Here is a 21,554-nt window from a genome sequence, read left to right on the forward strand (position 1 = left end):
GTTTCAAGAAGCTGCGTCGAACGGCTATTGAGTTATAGCCCGGAAAACTATCTTGAGCCCAAAAAAATATTAGCAAAACGCGTTTCGCGGGTATCAAAAAAACCTAAAAATACAGGCATTTAGCAAACTAATTATTTTCTTTAGCCAATGCCTTCTTAGCTATTAAGAAGATATCCGAGAGGTTCAAAATGTATTAGCCCGTTAACATTAGATTGGGATATTTCCAGAGGTGATCCGAAAAATATTAGTAAACGATTCTTACCTCCATTGACCGGAGAGTTCCGCGTGAATGCGGAATATTGCACCACGCACAATGAAAGTCGTGCTGTCAAAATCCATAAACATCACGGGAATCTGACCCATTTAATGTATAGTTTGCAAATATTTATTTAGATTAAGTATCCAACAAACGTCTCCAAGATGTATGGACAAGATGAAGGTAAAAGAAACTGATAATTGTGATAAAATAAAGTCATTGTTTACATTTCACAATTTAAATATGGCGCTTTTACCGTTTCCGGAAATAAACAAATTTTGCTGATACGATATTATCCCATTTCAGAGACTTTTTACGAAGTTATATGTAGGATCTAAGAGAATTATAGTTGTAACTGTATGGTTGTCACACTGAATTAAAATCTCCGGAAATCAGTCCATACATAAATAACAGTACTTGCTAAGTACAGTGACTGAAGATTAACCTGTCAGTCTTTGTAGACATAAGGCTCTTTATATGATATCGACGGATCCTTTCAGATCAATTATATTACTCTGTGAGAAATTATATACATAGGTATACTATTGTGGAAGAAAAGTAGCCCAAAATAATGCCGGGTTACCGGTTTGAGAAACATTGCATTGTCAAGAGAGAATAACGTACGTTATATAACAAGAAACATAACCACTGAGCCAGCTACATATTTTTCATTTCAACAAATTTTATTATATGAAAACTGAAAATGCATATAAACGGATTAGATAACAGGATAAGCCTTTATAAATCGAAACCAGCTTCTAGCCTACATATGCCTCAATATATTTTATTGAAAATGGATATTTGAAATTGTACAATTGTAAACTGGCGATTTAATAATGCTGGATATCAAAAGACATTTAAAATGTTTTACACCTGATCATTTTAATAATTCCTTGCTTTGACAGAGATGGAGGATGAAAGTGATGACATCACTCCAGATCTCTGGCAGGAGGCCTGTTGGATCGTCATCAGCTCGTATTTCGATGAGAAGGGATTGGTGCGACAACAACTGGATTCCTTCGACGAGTTTATCCAGATGTCTGTACAGCGTATAGTGGAGGACTCGCCGCAGATTGACCTGCAGGCCGAGGCACAACACACCTCGGGGACCATAGAGACACCTGTAAGGATTTATCTCAATTTATATTTAATGTCTCGTTACTTTCGCAATGGCAAAATATTGTCAATATGTCTTGTTAGGGTAATATTTGCATTGGCTTCCAACAAATGCTAAATCGCTAGAAGATATCCTCCCAGACATTAAAAAATATCAAATTATATTAAATATTAGTTTATCACAAAAATAAGTTTTTATCTACTGTCTAAAACAGTGGAGTCTCCTTTCTAAAGAGTGGAGTTTGATACAAAATAATGGCTGAATACAAACATTACTGCCTATTTTCATGTTCTTTCACTATGGATGTCTTTCGCTATGATGAACCATAACAGTTTTTTAATTGCCCCGAGTTTAATACTGCTCTTTCTTCTAGTGGCCTATCATCGGCTTTAGAGGCATATGAAGTGAAAGAAAATTGCTGTAACATTAAGTATCTTTACCGAAACTATGCCAGGAGAAGCGAAGGGTAGTTAATCTGGGTCATGAGGAACCATTCTGGTTCCCCACAGTGATATTGGTGCCAGTTACTTTCTTTGAAATTAATACATTTTTTTTTTTTTTAGAAACAACACTTTATATCATAATCATTTAGAATGAAATTGATACCTAACAGTAATGATAATGACACTGATAGCAACAAATTATCCTAGAGGCTCTTATAACATGTACAGTACTAGTGTAGTTACTATGCATCAGGTCACTAAATATACCTCCTTCATATATGCAAATTTTGAGGCTGTTAAAAACACATGATGTTGATCTTTAATACAACATGAATTCCGAAAATTTCAAATAGACATTTAGTGTTGATCTAATTCTTCCTGAAACTTGATGAAAAAAAAATGTGTTATGAACATATGAATGATACAGTAACATAAAAAAAAAAATAAAAAATAAAAATAATTTGTGAATGTATGTAGGCATGTGCTGACAACTTTTGTTTACCCATAGTCTATCACCAATAGACATGTATAGACAAGGATTTGACCTGGAGTTTTTTCTCAATGCATTTTAATACCATCTTTGTTTCTATTTAGCCAAGATACCTGCTGAAGTTTGAGCAGATTTATTTATCAAAACCAACACATTGGGAAAAAGACGGCGCACCGAGTCCTATGATGCCCAATGAGGCAAGACTGCGAAATCTCACGTAAGTGATGTTGAATATCGGGAAATGAACAAAGAAGAACAAAGAATACCAACAAAACAGATGATTCAACTTATTTGTAGGGCTGCAACAATATTTTTCACTTCTATTTTGATATGATACATCCCGTTTTCAATAAATTCTGTTTCCAATATTTTTCGATCGATTTGGATTATTAAGTGAGTTTTGTAATAATTTCCAACTACAGGGGTACCAAATTCACTGTAATTAGCGCCCTTTCCCCTAATTGCGCCCCTCCTCCTTTCTGGAAAAGGAGTTGATTCTTGAAGTTGTATAAACATCCCCATTCCATAGATTTAACATTGTTTTACAACATGTGATGCCTCTAACATCAGCATTGTATCCCATATTACATTGTGAATCACAACTTAATAATGTGTCTTATAGGTTAAAATGCATATGCATGCATATTTACTTTTCACAGATTAATGTGCCATGAGTAACAGAAAAAGCTGAAATATTGCTGGTGTTTTTCGTCCACAACTTAATTACAGTTTGGTTCACAAATAAGCGCTCCCTTTGTTGCAATTTTTTATGCACCTTTAGTGCTAATTACAATAAAACATTCTGGTTACTTTTCATAAGCAATAAACTTGTTATTACAGCTATTCGGCCCCTCTGTACGTTGACATTACTAAAACAGTTGTGAAGGAAGGCGAGGATCCTATAGAAACAACTCACCAAAAGACTTTTATCGGGAAAATCCCAATTATGTTACGATCCACATACTGTCTACTGAGTGGCCTCACGGATCGTGATTTAACAGAATTAAACGAGTGTCCACTGGACCCGGGAGGATATTTCATCATCAACGGGTCAGAAAAAGTGCTCATCGCTCAAGAGAAAATGGCAACCAACACAGGTATTCATATAATGTGATAAATTATATTGCTACTACAGAGAATGAAATATTTCAGATTTTCAGTATTAAAATATTTTATTAGGTGTATTCAGCTCAAGAAATTTTGACTTTTTATAAATCTATTATATCATAATCATCATGTTATATGACGAAATGAAATTTTGTCTTTCTATATAATTAATTATATCATTATCATCATACTACAGTCAAACCTCGATGTATTGAAGTTCAAGGGACCGTCAGAAAAACTTCGAAACATCGAGACTTCGAATTATTCGTGGTTGAAATTAGACCGATGTTTTTTTTACCATGACCAACTGTGGTAGTTGTGTACATGTCGTCTCCGTTCCGTAAACTTTATACACATTGCATTTACCACAAGCAAAAGAAAATAAAAACGAAGTATGCAATTAATCATATGTATTGCTATCGTTAGCAATACATACCTATATATTATAAACAAGACTTACGTGTACTAGGCCTAACCCATGTACAAGTGTTCGTTTGGTAACTATTTAAGCGATGGTTAATATTACGGAATGAATATAAAAACGAAAACACGTTGTAAAAACGAAACTAAAAAAGGAGGAACCGAAAGCGTTACAACACCTACAAAATACTTCGATTTAGAATGATCGATTTGCTCCAGTATTTATGCCAAAGTTGTGCAATGTAACAGTTTTGAGTATGAGTTTATTAATAATGTGGCTCGCTATTTACCGTTCCGTAAATTCTACAAACCGCTACCAATGGCGGCGGCGAACATCAAAAACGACCCAACTGTATCTTTGCCGTACTAATGATTTAATAACGCAGCTTGTAAAAAACAAAGCACCGGGTATCGGCCTGATTAGTGATATTAATTATCTTGATGATATCAAGCAAGCAACACAAGCTGTCATAATCTCTATTGTCCGGCGAAGGGCCGCCGCGAGACAGCTAACGTAGGTGTGACAGCATGCCGCGGGGTATCGGACGGGAACAACCTGATCTGTCAGTGTAAATTTTATTCAAATCATCGAGTGTCAGTTTACCTATGCGATTTCTATATAACAAATGGTCCATGAAAAAAGTTTGATACATCGAGAACTTCGATTCATAAAACTTCGATTCATACATGGGTTAGTTAGTAATGTTATATAGTGAAGAAATTCGGGACCAGACAAAAAGTTCGATACAGCGAGAAATTTGATTCATCGAAGTTCGAATCATTGAGGTTTGACTGTATATGATAAAATGAAATTTTGTCTTTCTTTAAAATTAATTTATCATAAGCATCATATTATATGATAAAATACTCATCTTCAATTAATAAAAATATCTATCAAATTTTATAAACTTATTTAGAGGCAGCTCACACATACTCGCACACATGTAGCTTAATTTTGAACTCTGGTAATAATTGTTGTTTTGAAATCTTTCCCTGTCTTTTGTAGTTTATGTCTTTCAACAAAAAGATTCTAAGTACGCCTTTAAAACAGAGATACGATCGTGTCTGGAGCATTCATCCAGACCTACGAGTACACTTTGGGTTAACATGATGGCCAAAGGAGGTGGGGTAAGTCTGGCACCAACACCCTATCAAGAAACTCTGTCAAATTGAATATCTTCACATGTATCAATATATGGTAAAACTACTATGCATTCTTCTTTTAAATAATTTATTTAAATATCTAGTGTCGTAAAGTGGTAGGGGTAGGAATTATATTATTCAAATCAAAGCAGACCGAAGTTGGTTGTGCCATTGTAATACAAAATGTACTTTATAGTTCTACAAGGTACAATGTGTGATATTCAGGTGCTAAATACTGAATTTGTAATTTACAATGTAAGATTTAATGAATATGTTGAGTATATTGAACCAAATATTAGTGAGAATTTGCATATTGCTATGGATTATAATCATGAATCGAATGATTCATCTCATGTTTGGAGCCAAGAATTTGTTTGATAGACTTGAAACTTATGAACTTTGTTCGGTTGGGAACAAAGAAGTATAAACCAATGATTTTCATTTTGTAGGGGGCAAAGAAGAGTGCTATTGGACAGAGAATCATAGGTATTCTGCCATACATCAAACAAGAGATTCCAATCATTATTGTATTCCGAGCTCTGGGATTCGTGTCGGACAGAGATATCCTGGAACACATCATCTACGACTTTGATGATCCAGAGATGATGGAGATGGTTTGTTCTTTACAATAATAAATTGAAAAATAAGAAATGTGGCAGGTCGCTTTTGTTTCAAGAGAATTGAAAAAGAAATTGTTACTTTGAATACATTGAAATCTTTCAATGCTGACCAGTATTGGAAGATTATTTTGATCATAGAAATATCTATAGGGTTGGATACCAGTACTCAATACTGATAAAAGTATTGTTACTTGTTTTAAAAACACTGGTATATACTCAATTTAAAAAGTATCAATACTCTTATAGGTATTTGGAATAAACACATGCAGTTGATCTTTAAGAAATTCCACATATAAAAGTGACAAATTGAAGAAGACATACACTGTGTGTAAGAACATGATCTTAAAATAATAAAAATTTGGTTTTATAATGAAAAACACATTATATGCACATCTTTATTACTGATTCTCACCTCTGCAATAATTAGATGCACATCTTTATTACTGATTCTCACCTCTGCAATAATTAGATAAACTAAATGATCAGTTTGTATGGATCCTTGATTTTAGTTAAAATCAGTGACCGTTATATCACCACATCTGTTTCTTTAACTTTACAGGTAAAACCCTCGCTAGACGAGGCTTTCGTGATCCAGGAGAGAAATGTGGCTCTGAATTTCATCGGTTCTCGTGGTGCTCGGCCAGGTGTTACTAAGGAGAAGAGAATTAAATACGCCCGTGAAATTCTGCAGAAGGAAATGTTACCCCACGTTGGAGTCAGTGACTTCTGTGAAACAAAGAAAGCCTACTTTCTGGGGTAAAATTGTTTTCAAAATGATATTTGTATAATTTGTACAAGAAGTTTTGCAAATCATCTATATTTTGCAAGATATTTATTTGCACATTCATCAGCAAGGATATTCAAATATGTTGCAATTATTTCTGTGAATATGAACTCCTGTTGGTGGTGATGTGAATTTTATTTAATATATGTTTGGTTATGAACAATAAGCTTACAAAAATAATTACTTGAGAAACAAGCATCATGGATTATTGTAGAAAAAGTTAGTTCTACAGAAATCTGAGTTTACTCTGATGCAGGATTTCTGCATTGCTGACACAAAAAAGTTGAAGTGGACTCCTGAAATAAAATCTTGGTAATCCCAGGGACCTTGTGATGTAAAACTTTAGTAATGTATTTTATGGAAATAAACACTCAGATGTTAGAATTTAAGACCATAGAGTCCCATGGACCTAACTTAGAAGTAAAAGCTAATGTTAAACCATGTAGAAATTAGAAATTTCAGTAATTATTAAAATGTACACTTCTAATCATTAAATCAAAAATTTAATCAAAATTTGCCTAATAACATGTACTTTGTATGAATAGCGGTCATTTTTCATTATTTCTAATGATATTATAGGTACATGGTGCACCGTCTACTACTGGCAGCCCTGGGACGACGGGAGGTGGATGATCGAGATCACTATGGCAACAAAAGACTTGACTTAGCTGGACCTTTATTGGCCTTCCTGTTTAGAGGGTTTGTCTGATATTACTTACTAGTCTATAATCTAAAACATACCGAGGCTAAGTATCCCTTGTAAGGTTTGAGATTGTTTTTAATATCGGTTGTAAAAATTCGTAAAATGACAGTTTGTTAGTTGTCTATGTTCATAAAGATTGTTTCAAGAAAGTCAATCATTTTGTTTATAAAATTTTGTTTCAAGAATGTCAATCATTTTGTTTATAAAATTTTGTTTCAAGAATGTCAATCATCTTGTTTATAAAATTTTGTTTCAAGAATGTCAATCATCTTGTTTATAAAATTTTGTTTCAAGAATGTCAATCATCTTGTTTATAAAATTTTGTTTCAAGAATGTCAATCATCTTGTTTATAAAATTTTGTTTCAAGAATGTCAATCATTTTGTTTATAAAGTTTTGTTTCAAGAATGTCAATCATCTTACTTATAAAGTTTTGTTTCAAGAATGTCAGTCATCTTGTTTTTTGGAACACATTTACATTTTTAAAAGATTTTATTTTTGTTCATTAGACAATACTTTGATTTTAATTTACAATAAAGGTTTATTTTTGATAAAAATATAAGCATGGTGAAAGAAATGAAACATTTTCAAAATTGATGACACTTGAAAGTTATTTTTGAATCTGAATGAAGGAGCACAATATGCTTATAATTTCTTATACTTCCCTAACAGAATGTTCAGAAACCTGATGAAGGAAGTCAGAATGTACTCACAGAAGTTCATAGACAGAGGGAAGGACTTTAACTTAGAGTTAGCCATCAAAACTCGCATCATTACAGACGGATTAAAATACTCCTTGGCTACAGGGAACTGGGGCGACCAAAAGAAGGCCCATCAAGCCAGAGCCGGTGTGTCTCAGGTTGGTAGACTGGTTTCGTTGTCTTTTACAGATGTGCTAGATTTTTGCGGTGGTAGGTTCCTGAGAAAAAAACATCAACCTATTGTCATGATTTGGCAACTACATTACAAGTGCTTTTGAACTATGCGTCTCGAGGTGGAAGAAAATTGAAAGAATTCCAGACAGCTATATATCAATACCTTGAACAACTTTCCTTGTAAAAGGAAATTAACTCATTCACCCTGAAGACACATTTAAGCACTTCTTAATTAAAGACTAGAGTTGTACATGATGAAATTTCAGGGTTAAATTAGGAAATGGCTGCCTGGTTTTGGTAGAGTTGTAGAGAATGTTAAGGGTTTAAAAATTTTCTGTTCAGTTTTATATCAAATGTGTTGCTAATTAAATTATCTTTGACCAAATCATGCGTTCATTTACAGGTGTTGAACAGACTGACGTTTGTGTCAACTTTATCCCATTTACGGAGGTTGAATTCCCCGATTGGTAGAGACGGTAAACTTGCTCGTCCTCGACAGTTACACAACACGCAATGGGGAATGGTGTGTCCTGCTGAAACACCAGAGGTAAGCTTCTATCTATAGAAAAAATAAGATTTGGCTTAATTACACACTCAGAATTACAGACATTGAGAATATTGTCAAGAATTATTTGTACCTTTACATCATATATAATATGTTACTTTTAAAGTTTAAAAGTAGGTGATTAAGAATTTCTAAAGTGTGATTTGGTTTTAATTTAAGACATTGTTAATTGTATGGTTTTAATTTAAGACATTGTTAATTGTATACATTTTAAATTTGTTTGTAGGGTGGTGCTGTAGGCTTGGTAAAGAATCTTGCCCTGATGGCGTACATCTCTGTCGGCTCCCAGCCCTCACCAATTCTGGAGTTCTTGGAGGAATGGAGTATGGAAAACCTGGAGGAAGTCGCACCGTCATCAATACAGGAGTAAGAATACTGGGAATATTTCATACTTTCTCTAGTCCTCCTAGCATGAGAATTAGAAAACCTTATAGGTGTTCAAGAAAGTTAAGGGTTAAAGTTTTAATAAGGAAGGATCTAAGACACAAGGCATGAATCATCATTTCTTTTGCCCTGGACTGGAATATCCACAATTTCACCGGTGTTAGATTTTCTATCTCAGCCCAGGGGTAAAAGACACGATACACAAAACGTTGCACATGCTCACATAGGGTCAGAGAAAAAGAATCATTCACCCTCTATGGGGTTATGCAGGAGATCTCAAGCCCCGGGATAAAATTCTCCTGTCTCACCCCAAAGGGGGATTCTTATGACACTAACAAAACCTAGTTAATCTGTATTTGTTGTGATAACAATATTGTATCATTTGACTTCTCTGTTTTAACAACAAATTGTAATGTTTGAATTGTCTGTTTTAGTGCTACAAAGATATTTGTGAATGGCTGTTGGGTAGGAATCCACAGAGATGCTGAACACTTGATGAACACGCTCAGAAAACTCCGCAGGGAGATGGACATCATTGTGTCAGAGGTAACAGAAGATCAACATTAATTTACACATTTCTTGTTTATGTAACGACTCCCAATTCTGCTTCACCACAGCATCACACCTATAGTTAGCCAATAGTGTGTCGCCCATGAAATCTTCGGTGTGGTTGATTCTTTTGGTAGTATAAATGGCTAACAGTATGACCTGGGATGTTCCAATTCTAGGACAGGGGTCATGCTGAGGTGACCCTGAATGGGGAATTGTTAGATCTTGTATTGGAGCGTAACATAGAGCATCATAGCAAGGTGCAATTACAAGTCTAATTTTGATATTAGATTGGCTTTGATCCCATCCTTAACCATCCAGATTACAAATTTTCTGGACTGTCAGATTCCTTGTTCTTTCTCAATATGCAAATTTACAGTAATTTGTTCCCTAACACTTCCATCCTGACTGCTAGACTTTCAGACTATGGACGTCTGAAATATTGAGGTTTCATTGTATATACACTCTAGTTTGAGTAAAATATATTCGGGCAAAAGAAAATATAAAATCACCAGGTCTGTCATTGATTAAAAAATTAACAACTAGGTCCAACGACTACTGTATTAACAAAAACAGCTTTATGTTATTTGTCAGTATGATATTAGTCGAATTGAATACTCATTTGGCGTCTTTTCCAACAACAGAATCTTTAATAACTTAAGTTGAGATTGTCTTGATGGTGTTAGGATTGAAGGATCTTCTAAATGACTCAATTGTGGTTTTGTTACAGGTGTCAATGATCCGAGATATACGTGACCGAGAAATTCGGATTTACACAGACGCTGGAAGGATCTGTCGGCCTTTACTGATTGTGGATAACCAGAAACTATTGTTAAAACAAAGTCATATTAAACAGCTAAAACAGAAGGAGTACAACAGCTACAGGTATGTAAACAAATTATAACAAAAGTAAACAGCTACAGGTATGTAAACAAATAATAACAAAAGTAAACAGCTACAGGTATGTATACAAATAATAACAGAAGTACAATAGCTACAGGTATGTATACAAATAATAGCAAAAGTAAACAGCTACAGGTATGTATACAAATAATAACAAAAGTAAACAGCTACAGGTATGTATACAAATAATAACAAAAGTAAACAGCTACAGGTATGTAAACAAATAGTAACAAAAGTAAACAGCTACAGGTATGTAAACAAATAATAACAAAAGTAAACAGCTACAGGTATGTATACAAATAATAACAAAAGTAAACAGCTACAGGTATGTAAACAAATAATAACAAAAGTAAACAGCTACAGGTATGTAAACAAATAATAACAAAAGTAAACAGCTACAGGTATGTAAACAAATAATAACAAAAGTACAACAGCTACAGGTATGTATACCAAAATAATAATAGAAGTAAACAGCTACAGGTATGTAAACAAATAGTAACAAAAGTAAACAGCTACAGGTATGTAAACAAATAATAACAAAAGTACAACAGCTACAGGTATGTATACAAATAATAATAGAAGTACAACAGCTACAGGTATGTAAACCAATAATAACAAAAGTAAACAGCTACAGGTATGTAAACAAATAATAACAAAAGTAAACAGCTACAGGTATGTAAACAAATAATAACAAAAGTAAACAGCTACAGGTATGTATACAAATAATAACAAAAGTACAATAGCTACAGGTATGTAAACAAATAATAACAAAAGTACAATAGCTACAGGTATGTATACAAATAATAGCAAAAGTACAATAGCTACAGGTATGTAAGCAAATAATAGCAAAAGTACAATAGCTACAGGTATGTAAGCAAATAATATCAAAAGTACAATAGCTACAGGTATGTATACAAATAATAGCAAAAGTAAACAGCTACAGGTATGTAAACAAATAATAACAAAAGTACAACAGCTACAGGTATGTAAACAAAATGATAACAAAAGTAAACAGCTACAGGTATGTAAACAAATAATAACAAAAGTAAACAGCTACAGGTATGTATACAAATAATAGCAAAAGTACAATAGCTACAGGTATGTATACAAATAATAACAAAAGTAAACAGCTACAGGTATGTAAACAAATAATAACAAAAGTAAACAGCTACAGGTATGTATACAAATAATAACAAAAGTACAATAGCTACAGGTATGTAAAAAAAATGATAACAAAAGTAAACAGCTACAGGTATGTAAACCAAATAATAATAGAAGTACAATAGCTACAAGTATGTAAACAAATAAAAACAGAAGTACAATAGCTACAGGTATGTAAGCAAATAATAATATCAAAAGTACAATAGCTACTGGTATGTAAGCAAATAATAGCAAAAGTACAATAGCTACAGGTATGTAAGCAAATAATAGCAAAAGTACAATAGCTACAGGTATGTATACAAATAATAACAAAAGTAAACAGCTACAGGTATGTATACAAATAATAGCAAAAGTAAACAGCTACAGGTATGTATACAAATGATAACAAAAGTAAACAGCTACAGCTATGTAAAAACAAATAATAACAGAAGTAAATCAGCTACAGGGTATGTAAACAAAATGATAACAAAAGTAAACAGCTACAGTATGTAAACACAATAATAGTATAGAAGTACAATAGCTACAGGTATGTAAGCAAATGATAACAAAAGTACAATAGCTACAGGTATGTAAGCAAATAATATCAAAAGTACAATAGCTACAGGTATGTAAGCAAATAATATCAAAAGTACAATAGCTACAGGTATGTAAGCAAATAATATCAAAAGTACAATAGCTACAGGTATGTAAGCAAATAATATCAAAAGTACAATAGCTACAGGTATGTAAGCAAATAATATCAAAAGTACAATAGCTACAGGTATGTAAGCAAATAATAACAAAAGTACAATAGCTACAGTTATGTAAACAAATGATAACAAAAGTACAATAGCTACAGGCAGGTAAACAAATATCGACAAAAGTACAACAGCTACAGGTAAACACAATATCAACAGCAGTAAAACAAATATCAACAAAAGTATCAACAAGAATACAACAGCTACAGGTAATATCAACAATAGTACAACAGCTAAGTACAACAAATATCAACAAAAGTAAAACAGATAGTGGAAAATAGATACTAACCATCAATCAGATTTCCCTTCATTTATCACATAATCTACCTTATATTTCAACAAATTTTAACGATTAATAAATCATGGTTTTTAACCAATGGGAATAATTCAGGTACCACGTAATACCTGATAACGTTTGTGTGGGACTAATGTTTCTATCAGTGATAGAATGAAGTCAAAAGATGATGTCTTGAGCTGAAGTCAATATTTCTGCGGGAAGATTACAAATAGTTAAGTTCCATCACCGCTGGAGATACTAATCCCGCACAAACGTTATCGGGTATCACGTGGCAGGTGAATTAGTCCAATCAATCTATCGTGGTATCAATCGATTTTACTGATAGATCTATTATGGTTTTCATCTGTACTACCTTGATGTGACTGTGTTTAACAGTTGGCAGGACCTGGTGGCTAGTGGAGTTGTGGAGTACATTGACCCCCTAGAGGAGGAGTCCATCATGCTGGCTATGACCCCTGATGACCTTTCAGAGGACAAAGATGTCCAGTACTGTTCTACCTATACCCACTGTGAGATCCATCCAGCCATGATCCTTGGCGTCTGTGCCTCCATCATCCCATTCCCTGATCACAACCAGGTAACAACAACCAGGCTGCTCATCTTTCTAACTTAGCGATAAAACTTGTGTTAAATTGAATATTGATGATTTTATGTTTTTGAAGAATTTTAATATGAATCTGACAGAGTTTATCACATAGATTTGATAATAAAGTGTTTTATAGTTGAAAAATTCATTGAAATTATACGATTAAGCTCTGGATCAGTTTATAATCCTTAGAAGCTAATAGGGAATCGTAATTTAAGTGCTTGAAACAGCAAAATATGGTCAACTTCTCAATATAAAACTACAGCGTATACCCTTCTTTTTCTTTGATAAGTTTTATGGTTTATAACGAAAACTTGTTTAAGAATAGAGAGAGTGTGGTTTCGCTTAATCTTACTACGTGTAGAATTCACTGTACATATTATTGAGAAAAAAAGTTGAACATTTTCTTCAGTCAAAACATTATGTTCAAACAGTTATGGTTATTGAAGTAGATTAAGTTTTTGATGACTTTTTGTTTCCTCTCGTATCGCAGTCCCCACGTAACACATACCAATCCGCTATGGGTAAACAGGCCATGGGTGTATATATCACCAACTTCCACGTAAGAATGGACACCCTGGCCCACGGACTCCTCTACCCACAGAAACCTCTTGTCACCACTCGTTCTATGGAATACCTACGCTTCAGGGAACTTCCTGCAGGTAAGCAATCAAATCTCCAGATTCCATTGAATAGAGCCAATTAATAAATCACCATATTTACAGCCTTTTATTACAGGAGGAAAGTTTTATGTTAGGCATTCAGGATACACTCAAATATTAAAAAAATGAAATATCTTTTTGGCCCCACAATGTTCTGTTTCAATATATGCTCCACTAAAGTCTGTTTTCAATAAAGGCCCCCACTAAAGTCTGTTTCAATAAAGGCTCCACTATATTCTGTTTCAATAAAGGCTCCACACTAAAATCTGTTTCAATAAAGGCCCCACTGAAGTCTGATTCAATATATGCTCCACTAAAAGTCTGTTTCAGTAAAGGCTCCACTAATGTTTGTTTCAATAAAGGCCCCCACTAAAGTCTGTTTCAATAAAATTTTCAGAAAGTGCATATTGCATTTTGGGATCCACTGAAGGGATCTCTCTCAAATTTTATGTGTAGGTTCCCCTTTACCATAGTTGTTAGTACCTTTTTAGGACTGATGCAAATGCCTTTCAGGACTGCGTAAACAAATAGCCAACCGGCCGCCATCTTAGATTTCAAATTTGTTTACCACTATTTCTTAGAAAGTACTATAGCGATCTGTCTCAAATTTTATATGTCGTGTGTTTTGAAAAAGTTTGGGGATCCCTCTTTCCATTGTCAGACATTTTTTTGGTGGGCGCCAATATAAGCTCCACTAAAGTCGATTTCATTGAAATATCCACTTATGACACCAGGCCTTGTGATAAATGCTAAAAGCCTGGTGTTTTTATTACAGCAAAAACTTTTCTAATTTAGGAAGATAGCTCAAACATAAATTCAACGAATAATTGTATGAAACATATCAATGAATGCACAATTGTCAGTAAGAGCCATTGATTATAAATTATGTATTCACAAATATGTTAAAATTATAGTGATGGGAATCGGTTTTCAAATTCAAGAAATAATTGCTCCTTTTATTCGAATTAAACAGTAATCCGAGATTCATTATGATGTATAACTATGTTTAACCTGTGAGAAACTGTCATTACTTTGATTTCTATGTCTGTTTTAGGTATCAACACTGTCGTCGCCATCGCAACCTACACAGGCTACAACCAGGAAGATTCTGTCATTCTCAATGCATCAGCTATTGAGCGAGGTTTCTTTAGGTAAATTCATAATATCTCATTTGAAGTAATGGATTTGAAACTTCAGAGCTTGTTAACAAAAACAGGTCACAAACCTATTTCTAATCATTCACAATGGTTTGTTTAAGAAATCTTTACTTTCTTAAGTTCCAGAAGCAATATAATGCTAGGCCTTACTTCTAACTGCCATTTTGATTTTATTGCAGATCATTTTTCTTTCGGTCTTACAAGGACGCAGAAGCCAAGAAGGGGCTGGACCAAGAAGAGTTGTTTGAGAAACCTGACCGAGAGCATGTTCAGGGTAACTAAAATACTTAACAGTTTTATACTGTTCTGCTTTGGGAGGGGACAGCATGTCTTGTCCGTAATTTGTCTATTCAACCTATCATTGTAGTAGGTTTACAGCAGAATAGTATCTGGTGATCACAAGTTTGAAATGTCAAAGGATACCTTGACCCTCTGCTTTGGAAATGAAACTCTACAAACATTCTTGATTGTTCAGGAAAAATTTACAACACAGACATGCCTTTAATATGGCTAAAGTAGTCTCTTTCTCATTTTGGAAAGTGTTTTGATAGAAATTTGTAACTTTAGGGACTTTCCTTAAACTTACACTGCTTTAAATTCAGAAAGATGCTCATTTATACACTCAAAAAGTGCTTGAATAACCTCATAGTTGAAGCTAATATTGGTTTAATATGGAATAGTTATAACATATTACATTTATCTATTTAACAGGTATGAGGCCAGCTATTTATGACAAATTAGATGAGGATGGTATCATATCTCCGGGACTCAGAGTGTCAGGGGACGACGTCCTTATCGGCAAGACGATGACTCTGCCTCCTAACGATGATGAGGTATGGTGTGGTTTATTGCTATCACCTAATACACAGAAACATTTATCGTGATCTTTTTTTGATATAATATTAACTTGTTTGTACCAAATCTAAGTGGATTAATTAGTGCATTGATGACACACTCGAATCCAAATGAAGAAACATTTTTAGGAAAAGGATGTTGATATTTTGTTTAGATTTTTTTCGGTGATTTTCCGAAAAAGGCTGATGAATATAATTAATTATGCAATATATAAATTTAATAATTGTTCATATTAATGGGGAAAAAATGTGTAATTTCTTAAAGAAATTGAATTCTTATCTTGGCTCATAAAGATACTCAATGATATTTTGTTTCAAGCCTTTTGATTCCATAGTCTGAGAAGCCAATTTCAGCTTTCTTTTGTAGGCATATAGCTTCTATGAACTTTTGATATCATTTTGTATAATTATTTTATAGCTTGATGCTACAGCCAGAAGATTTTCTAAGCGAGATGCCAGTGTGTTCATGAGGAGAAGTGAAACTGGTATCATAGATCAGGTAATGCTTGTTATTTCTGAACAGATGAAGGGAGCATAAATGATAGTTTTTTGCAATATTGGACCATAATAGCTAAAGAAAAGGGGGGAGGAATCCTATTATTCCTCTGTCACTAGCTGAGACGAGGGAGGGAGTTTCTAGGATTTCGCATTGTGTGCATTTCATCTTTCTACTCATTATCTTCCTCTACAATCACTTATCTGTGAATTTGTTGACCTAAATACATAAGTATAACACTAATTAATATACATAAAAATGATGGAAATGCTTTGAATTAGAGGCTTTTGTGATTTTGATGAATGATTTTTACCAGGGAAAAAAAGTGGACTTTTGTAATAGAACAAGGAAAATGAACTGATGCAGATAAATGCCCTGTAGTCATGAACAAATATCTGTGGACAGGTTGTGGGAATGGTATTAGTTAGGTATTGGCTTACTTTACTAAAGTGTACATGATTTTGTCCAGGTGATGGTCACCATTAACCAGGAAGGCTATAAGTTCTGTAAGATCCGTGTGAGGACCGTGAAGACGCCCCAGATTGGAGACAAGTTTGCCAGTCGTCACGGACAGAAGGGAACCTGTGGTATCACCTACAGACAGGAGGTAAACATAGTCAAATTGTCACACAAAAAATTACTGTCACATACAGACAGGGGGTCAACAAACTGTCACAGAAAACCAGCTAAAATCAGGGTACTGTGACCCACACTTTGACCTGTGACATACTTAGTATGTAGGGCCACCTAGTGATATGTCGGATACCAAAATCAGGTCACTGTGACTTATATTTCGATTTTGTAAAAATCTGAAATCTGTGATTGGCATTTCTACACATAACAATGGACACCAGAATCTGACCCCTAATGTAAACATTTTGTATGCAGGAATGCTAATCACAGATTGCAGAAAATTTCCATGAATATCAAGTTAAACTGAGAATGAAATCTTGCGTACTTTGAATATATTGGTTTCGACGCTATCTCATTCAAAAATGTACATGTACATCAGCCTGCACTCTACATTTGAGATTGTTGACCTTTGTTTTATGTAAAATTTATGCATTTTCAGGACATGCCATTTACCTGTGAGGGAATCACTCCTGATATTATCATTAACCCTCATGCTATTCCCAGTAGAATGACCATTGGCCATTTGTTCGAGTGCCTACAGAGTAAGGTCGCAGCCAACAAGGGTGAGATAGGTGATGCAACACCCTTCAACGATGCCGTCAACGTACAGAAAGTGTCAAACTTACTCCATCAGTACGGTTATCACCAGAGAGGAAACGAGGTATGGTCAATGAAGCAAATATTCAAACTAATCTGTTAATTGTTCTACAAGTTAACGTGGTTCATATGTTTGTAAACAATCATTTTATGGCAGTGGCTATATTGTAGCCAAAACAAGTTACATGCCTTAATTTATGAAAATTATAAAATTGTGATCACTTGTGCATGATGTGTTTGTGAAATTAACAATCATACTTTTCGGGGAAACGTGTGAAAAATTATAAGTGCTTAACAGTTCATAAATATAAACATTGGGAGCTTAACTTTTAAAATTGCTAAAGACGGATTATATTGCACCGGCTTTTATGTGTAACATGTTTCAGCCAATTTTCAAGTACTGTGTACTTTATATTAGTTTTTTAAAAAAAAAAATCTAATCATTGACTTGCACAGTGATAATTTTACTTAAAATTGTCCAATTGATTTTTGGCAAATATAATTCTGTATGTTTAGTGCTAACTGCAGTAAATACTGTACATTTTATATTTCGACCACATGTGAGAGAAGAGTCTTTGACTCAATTTGCAATCAAATGAAAATAAAATCAATTATTATTATATGTGTGCAGGAATGATTATAGCAGTAAAGCAATGCTGATTAGAATGAATAGGATGTGTTTTCAACATCTGACAAATTTAGATTATGTGATATGTGGTTTATCAAGTACCATGCCTACTTGGATTTTACTGATACCTTGATAGTTTTGTGGGGGATCATTTTAAGTTTTTGGTTTCCACAGATCCTTTACAATGGCTTCACAGGAAGAAAACTAAATGCCCAAGTGTTCCTGGGGCCTACCTACTACCAGCGTCTGAAGCATATGGTGGACGATAAGATCCACTCGCGAGCTCGAGGACCACTACAGATCCTCAACAGACAACCCATGGAAGGCAGAGCCAGGTGAGGATACGACTTGTATCAAATCTTACTTACACCTACCTCTGTATAACAACACTAGATCAATGAGACTTATTTCTAGGTACTCAAATGGTCATCACAGAAACAAATCTGGGTATAAAGTCCACTTTCTTATATAGACCATATTTTATAGACAGGTTTGACTAAGATTATATCACTCCCCAATTTTATTATTGCTGTTATATAAGATATTTAGGTGTGTTTTACATATATCCCAAGCTGTTAAGTGTTGAATGTATACAGAAGTTTGATAAGTGCTGGTGATATCATAAACCTTTGGACATTTTACTTTGTATTATAGTTCTGTTGAAAAAAGACAGGCATTTTCAAATTTCTGTATAGCAGAGAGTATTTAAAAAATGAATATTTAATGAAAGGGTACCCCAATATCTTACCTTAATTTTATGATGAAGTTAGCAAACTTTTTAGAATAATAAAAAAAACCATCTAAATACCGTGATGTTTCTGATCTTTTCTAGGGATGGTGGTTTACGTTTCGGAGAGATGGAACGTGATTGTCAAATTGCCCACGGTGCTGCTCAGTTCCTGCGTGAGCGACTGTTTGAGGCGTCCGACCCCTATAGAGTACATCTGTGTAATTTCTGTGGATTAATCGCCATAGCTAACTTACGTAACCAGACCTTCGAGTGTCGAGGATGCAAGAACAAAACACAGGTATGACATGTTTATTTTCCGTGGTGCTTGTCTTAATTTTTACATTCACTGATTAGAACAAATAAGTACTCTTCCAACATGATTCCTTGTAGAACCACCTACAGCTTGTTTTTTATGCCTATATACCATTGACTTTATTGAAAATTAGATGAATAAATGTTCTCATTTAAATATGCGATATTGTTGCAAGTTCCTGCAGCCTCAATCTGTACTGTAAATCTGATTTCTTTCAAGTGAAATTTATTTTTGCGAATTTCGTGATCAAGGTAAATTCACGAAAATTTATCTCTGCAAATTTATATCTCCCACAATTATGCTGTAATGTATTTGCATTTGTTTTTAAATCCTTGAAACTTACTCTATATATCTTCACACGAATTCCACGTGAACCAAGGCAAAAAGTAAACTTCACAAGAAATTTATGTAAAAACATTTAATGTGAATTTCTGATGAAAGCGCCTCCACCTAAAATTAATGTGAATTTCATGTGAGAAAAAAAAAATCACATGAATTTCAGATACCAGGGTATATTGCCTGTGTATGCAAATATGCTTTGAAAAAATAAAGGAAATCTTGTAGCCTTGAAAGAAAGTTTGTTTACAGTATTTGAATAGTATTCGAAAAGGAAACATTTGTATCTGTTACTTATTTGTGTCCTTTCTATTTCAGATCTCCCAGATCCGTATGCCATATGCCTGCAAGTTGCTCTTCCAAGAGCTCATGTCTATGAGTATTGCTCCGCGTATCATGGTTCTTCCGGGGTAGACAGAATACGGTCGTATTCCGTGGATAAAACCAAGGACAGAAGTTTTCTTTAATCTGAATATTGGATTTAAAAAATCGTTTTCAACAATCCCAAATATTATGTGGTTAAACTCCATAGAAGTGAAACATTTTATTGCAAGTAACTTTGGATTTAAAAAATCACTAAATGGAAGAGATGGTTCCTGATAGCATCGCTCAGTGTGCAATTCTAGTAGATGGAATCAATATGGTGCAACATATTGTGTGAAGGAGTTGGATGTGTGTTCCATCATTATCATCATGTAAACAGACATCTGGTGTAAGGACACCTGTTAAGGATGTAGAGATTGTCCTGTATATCATCCATCATGTTGGGGCGGGGCGGAGTGTTCTTGTATTGTCCTGTATATCATCGATCATGTTGTGGAGGGGGGAGAGTGTTCTTGTATTGTCCTGTATATCATCCATCATGTTGGGGCGGGGCAGATTGTTCTTGTATTGTCCTGTATATCATCCATCATGTTGGGGCGGGGCAGAGTGTTCTTGTATTGTCCTGTATATCATCCATCATGTTGGGGCGGGGCAGAGTGTTCTTGTATTGTCCTGTATATCATCCATCATGTTGGGGCGGGGCAGAGTGTTCTTGTATTGTCCTGTCCATCATGTTGGGGCGGGGCAGAGTGTTCTTGTATTGTCCTGTATATCCATCATGTTGGGGCGGGGCAGAGTGTTCTTGTATTGTCCTGTATATCATCCATCATGTTGGGGCGGGGCAGAATTGTTCTTGTATTGTCCTGTATATCATCCATCATGTTGGGGGCGGGGCAGAGTGTTCTTGTATTGTCCTGTATATCATCCATCATGTTGGGGCGGGGCCAGAGTGTTCTTGTATTGTCCTGTATATCATCCATCATGTTGGGGCGGGGCAGAGTGTTCTTGTATTGTCCTGTATATCATCCATCATGTTAGGGCGGGGCAGAGTGTTCTTGTATTGTCCTGTATATCATCCATCATGTTGGGGCGGGGCAGAGTGTTCTTGTATTGTCCTGTATATCATCCATCATGTTGGGGCGGGGCAGAGTGTTCTTGTATTGTCCTGTATATCATCCATCATGTTGGGGCGGGGCAGAGTGTTCTTGTATTGTCCTGTATATCATCCATCATGTTGGGGCGGGGGCAGAGTGTTCTTGTATTGTCCTGTATATCATCCATCATGTTAGGGCGGGGCAGAGTGTTCTTGTATTGTCCTGTATATCATCCATCATGTTGGGGCGGGGCAGAGTGTTCTTGTATTGTCCTGTATATCATCCATCATGTTGGGGCGGGGCAGAGTGTTCTTGTATTGTCCTGTATATCATCCATCATGTTGGGGCGGGGCAGAGTGTTCTTGTATTGTCCTGTATATCATCCATCATGTTGGGGCGGGGCAGAGTGTTCTTGTATTGTCCTGTATATCATCCATCATGTTGGGGCGGGGCAGAGTGTTCTTGTATTGTCCTGTATATCATCCATCATGTTGGGCGGGGCAGAGTGTTCTTGTATTGTCCTGTATATCATCCATCATGTTGGGGCGGGGCAGAGTGTTCTTGTATTGTCCTGTATATCATCCATCATG

General features: G+C 34.8%; 1 protein-coding gene across 1 annotated transcript; it reads left to right on the forward strand.

The window, feature by feature from the left end:
• The first annotated feature begins 265 nt into the window (after window positions 1-265).
• On the forward strand, window positions 266-20,569 carry LOC138335397 (DNA-directed RNA polymerase II subunit RPB2). Its single transcript, XM_069284461.1, has 24 exons — window positions 266-439; window positions 1,162-1,379; window positions 2,411-2,523; window positions 3,147-3,403; window positions 4,840-4,961; window positions 5,426-5,590; window positions 6,156-6,352; window positions 6,960-7,079; window positions 7,755-7,941; window positions 8,361-8,504; window positions 8,749-8,888; window positions 9,341-9,452; window positions 10,186-10,340; window positions 12,930-13,131; window positions 13,634-13,802; window positions 14,857-14,953; window positions 15,139-15,233; window positions 15,671-15,792; window positions 16,232-16,312; window positions 16,779-16,916; window positions 17,382-17,603; window positions 18,342-18,502; window positions 19,000-19,195; window positions 19,865-20,569. The coding sequence occupies exons 1-24, from the start codon at window positions 421-423 to the stop codon at window positions 19,958-19,960; spliced, it is 3,528 nt and encodes a 1,175-aa protein (XP_069140562.1). The 5' UTR covers window positions 266-420; the 3' UTR covers window positions 19,961-20,569.
• The last annotated feature ends 985 nt before the right edge of the window (window positions 20,570-21,554 follow it).

Source organism: Argopecten irradians, chromosome 11, assembly GCF_041381155.1.
Source record: "Argopecten irradians isolate NY chromosome 11, Ai_NY, whole genome shotgun sequence".
NCBI classification, from domain to species: Eukaryota; Metazoa; Mollusca; class Bivalvia; order Pectinida; family Pectinidae; genus Argopecten; species Argopecten irradians.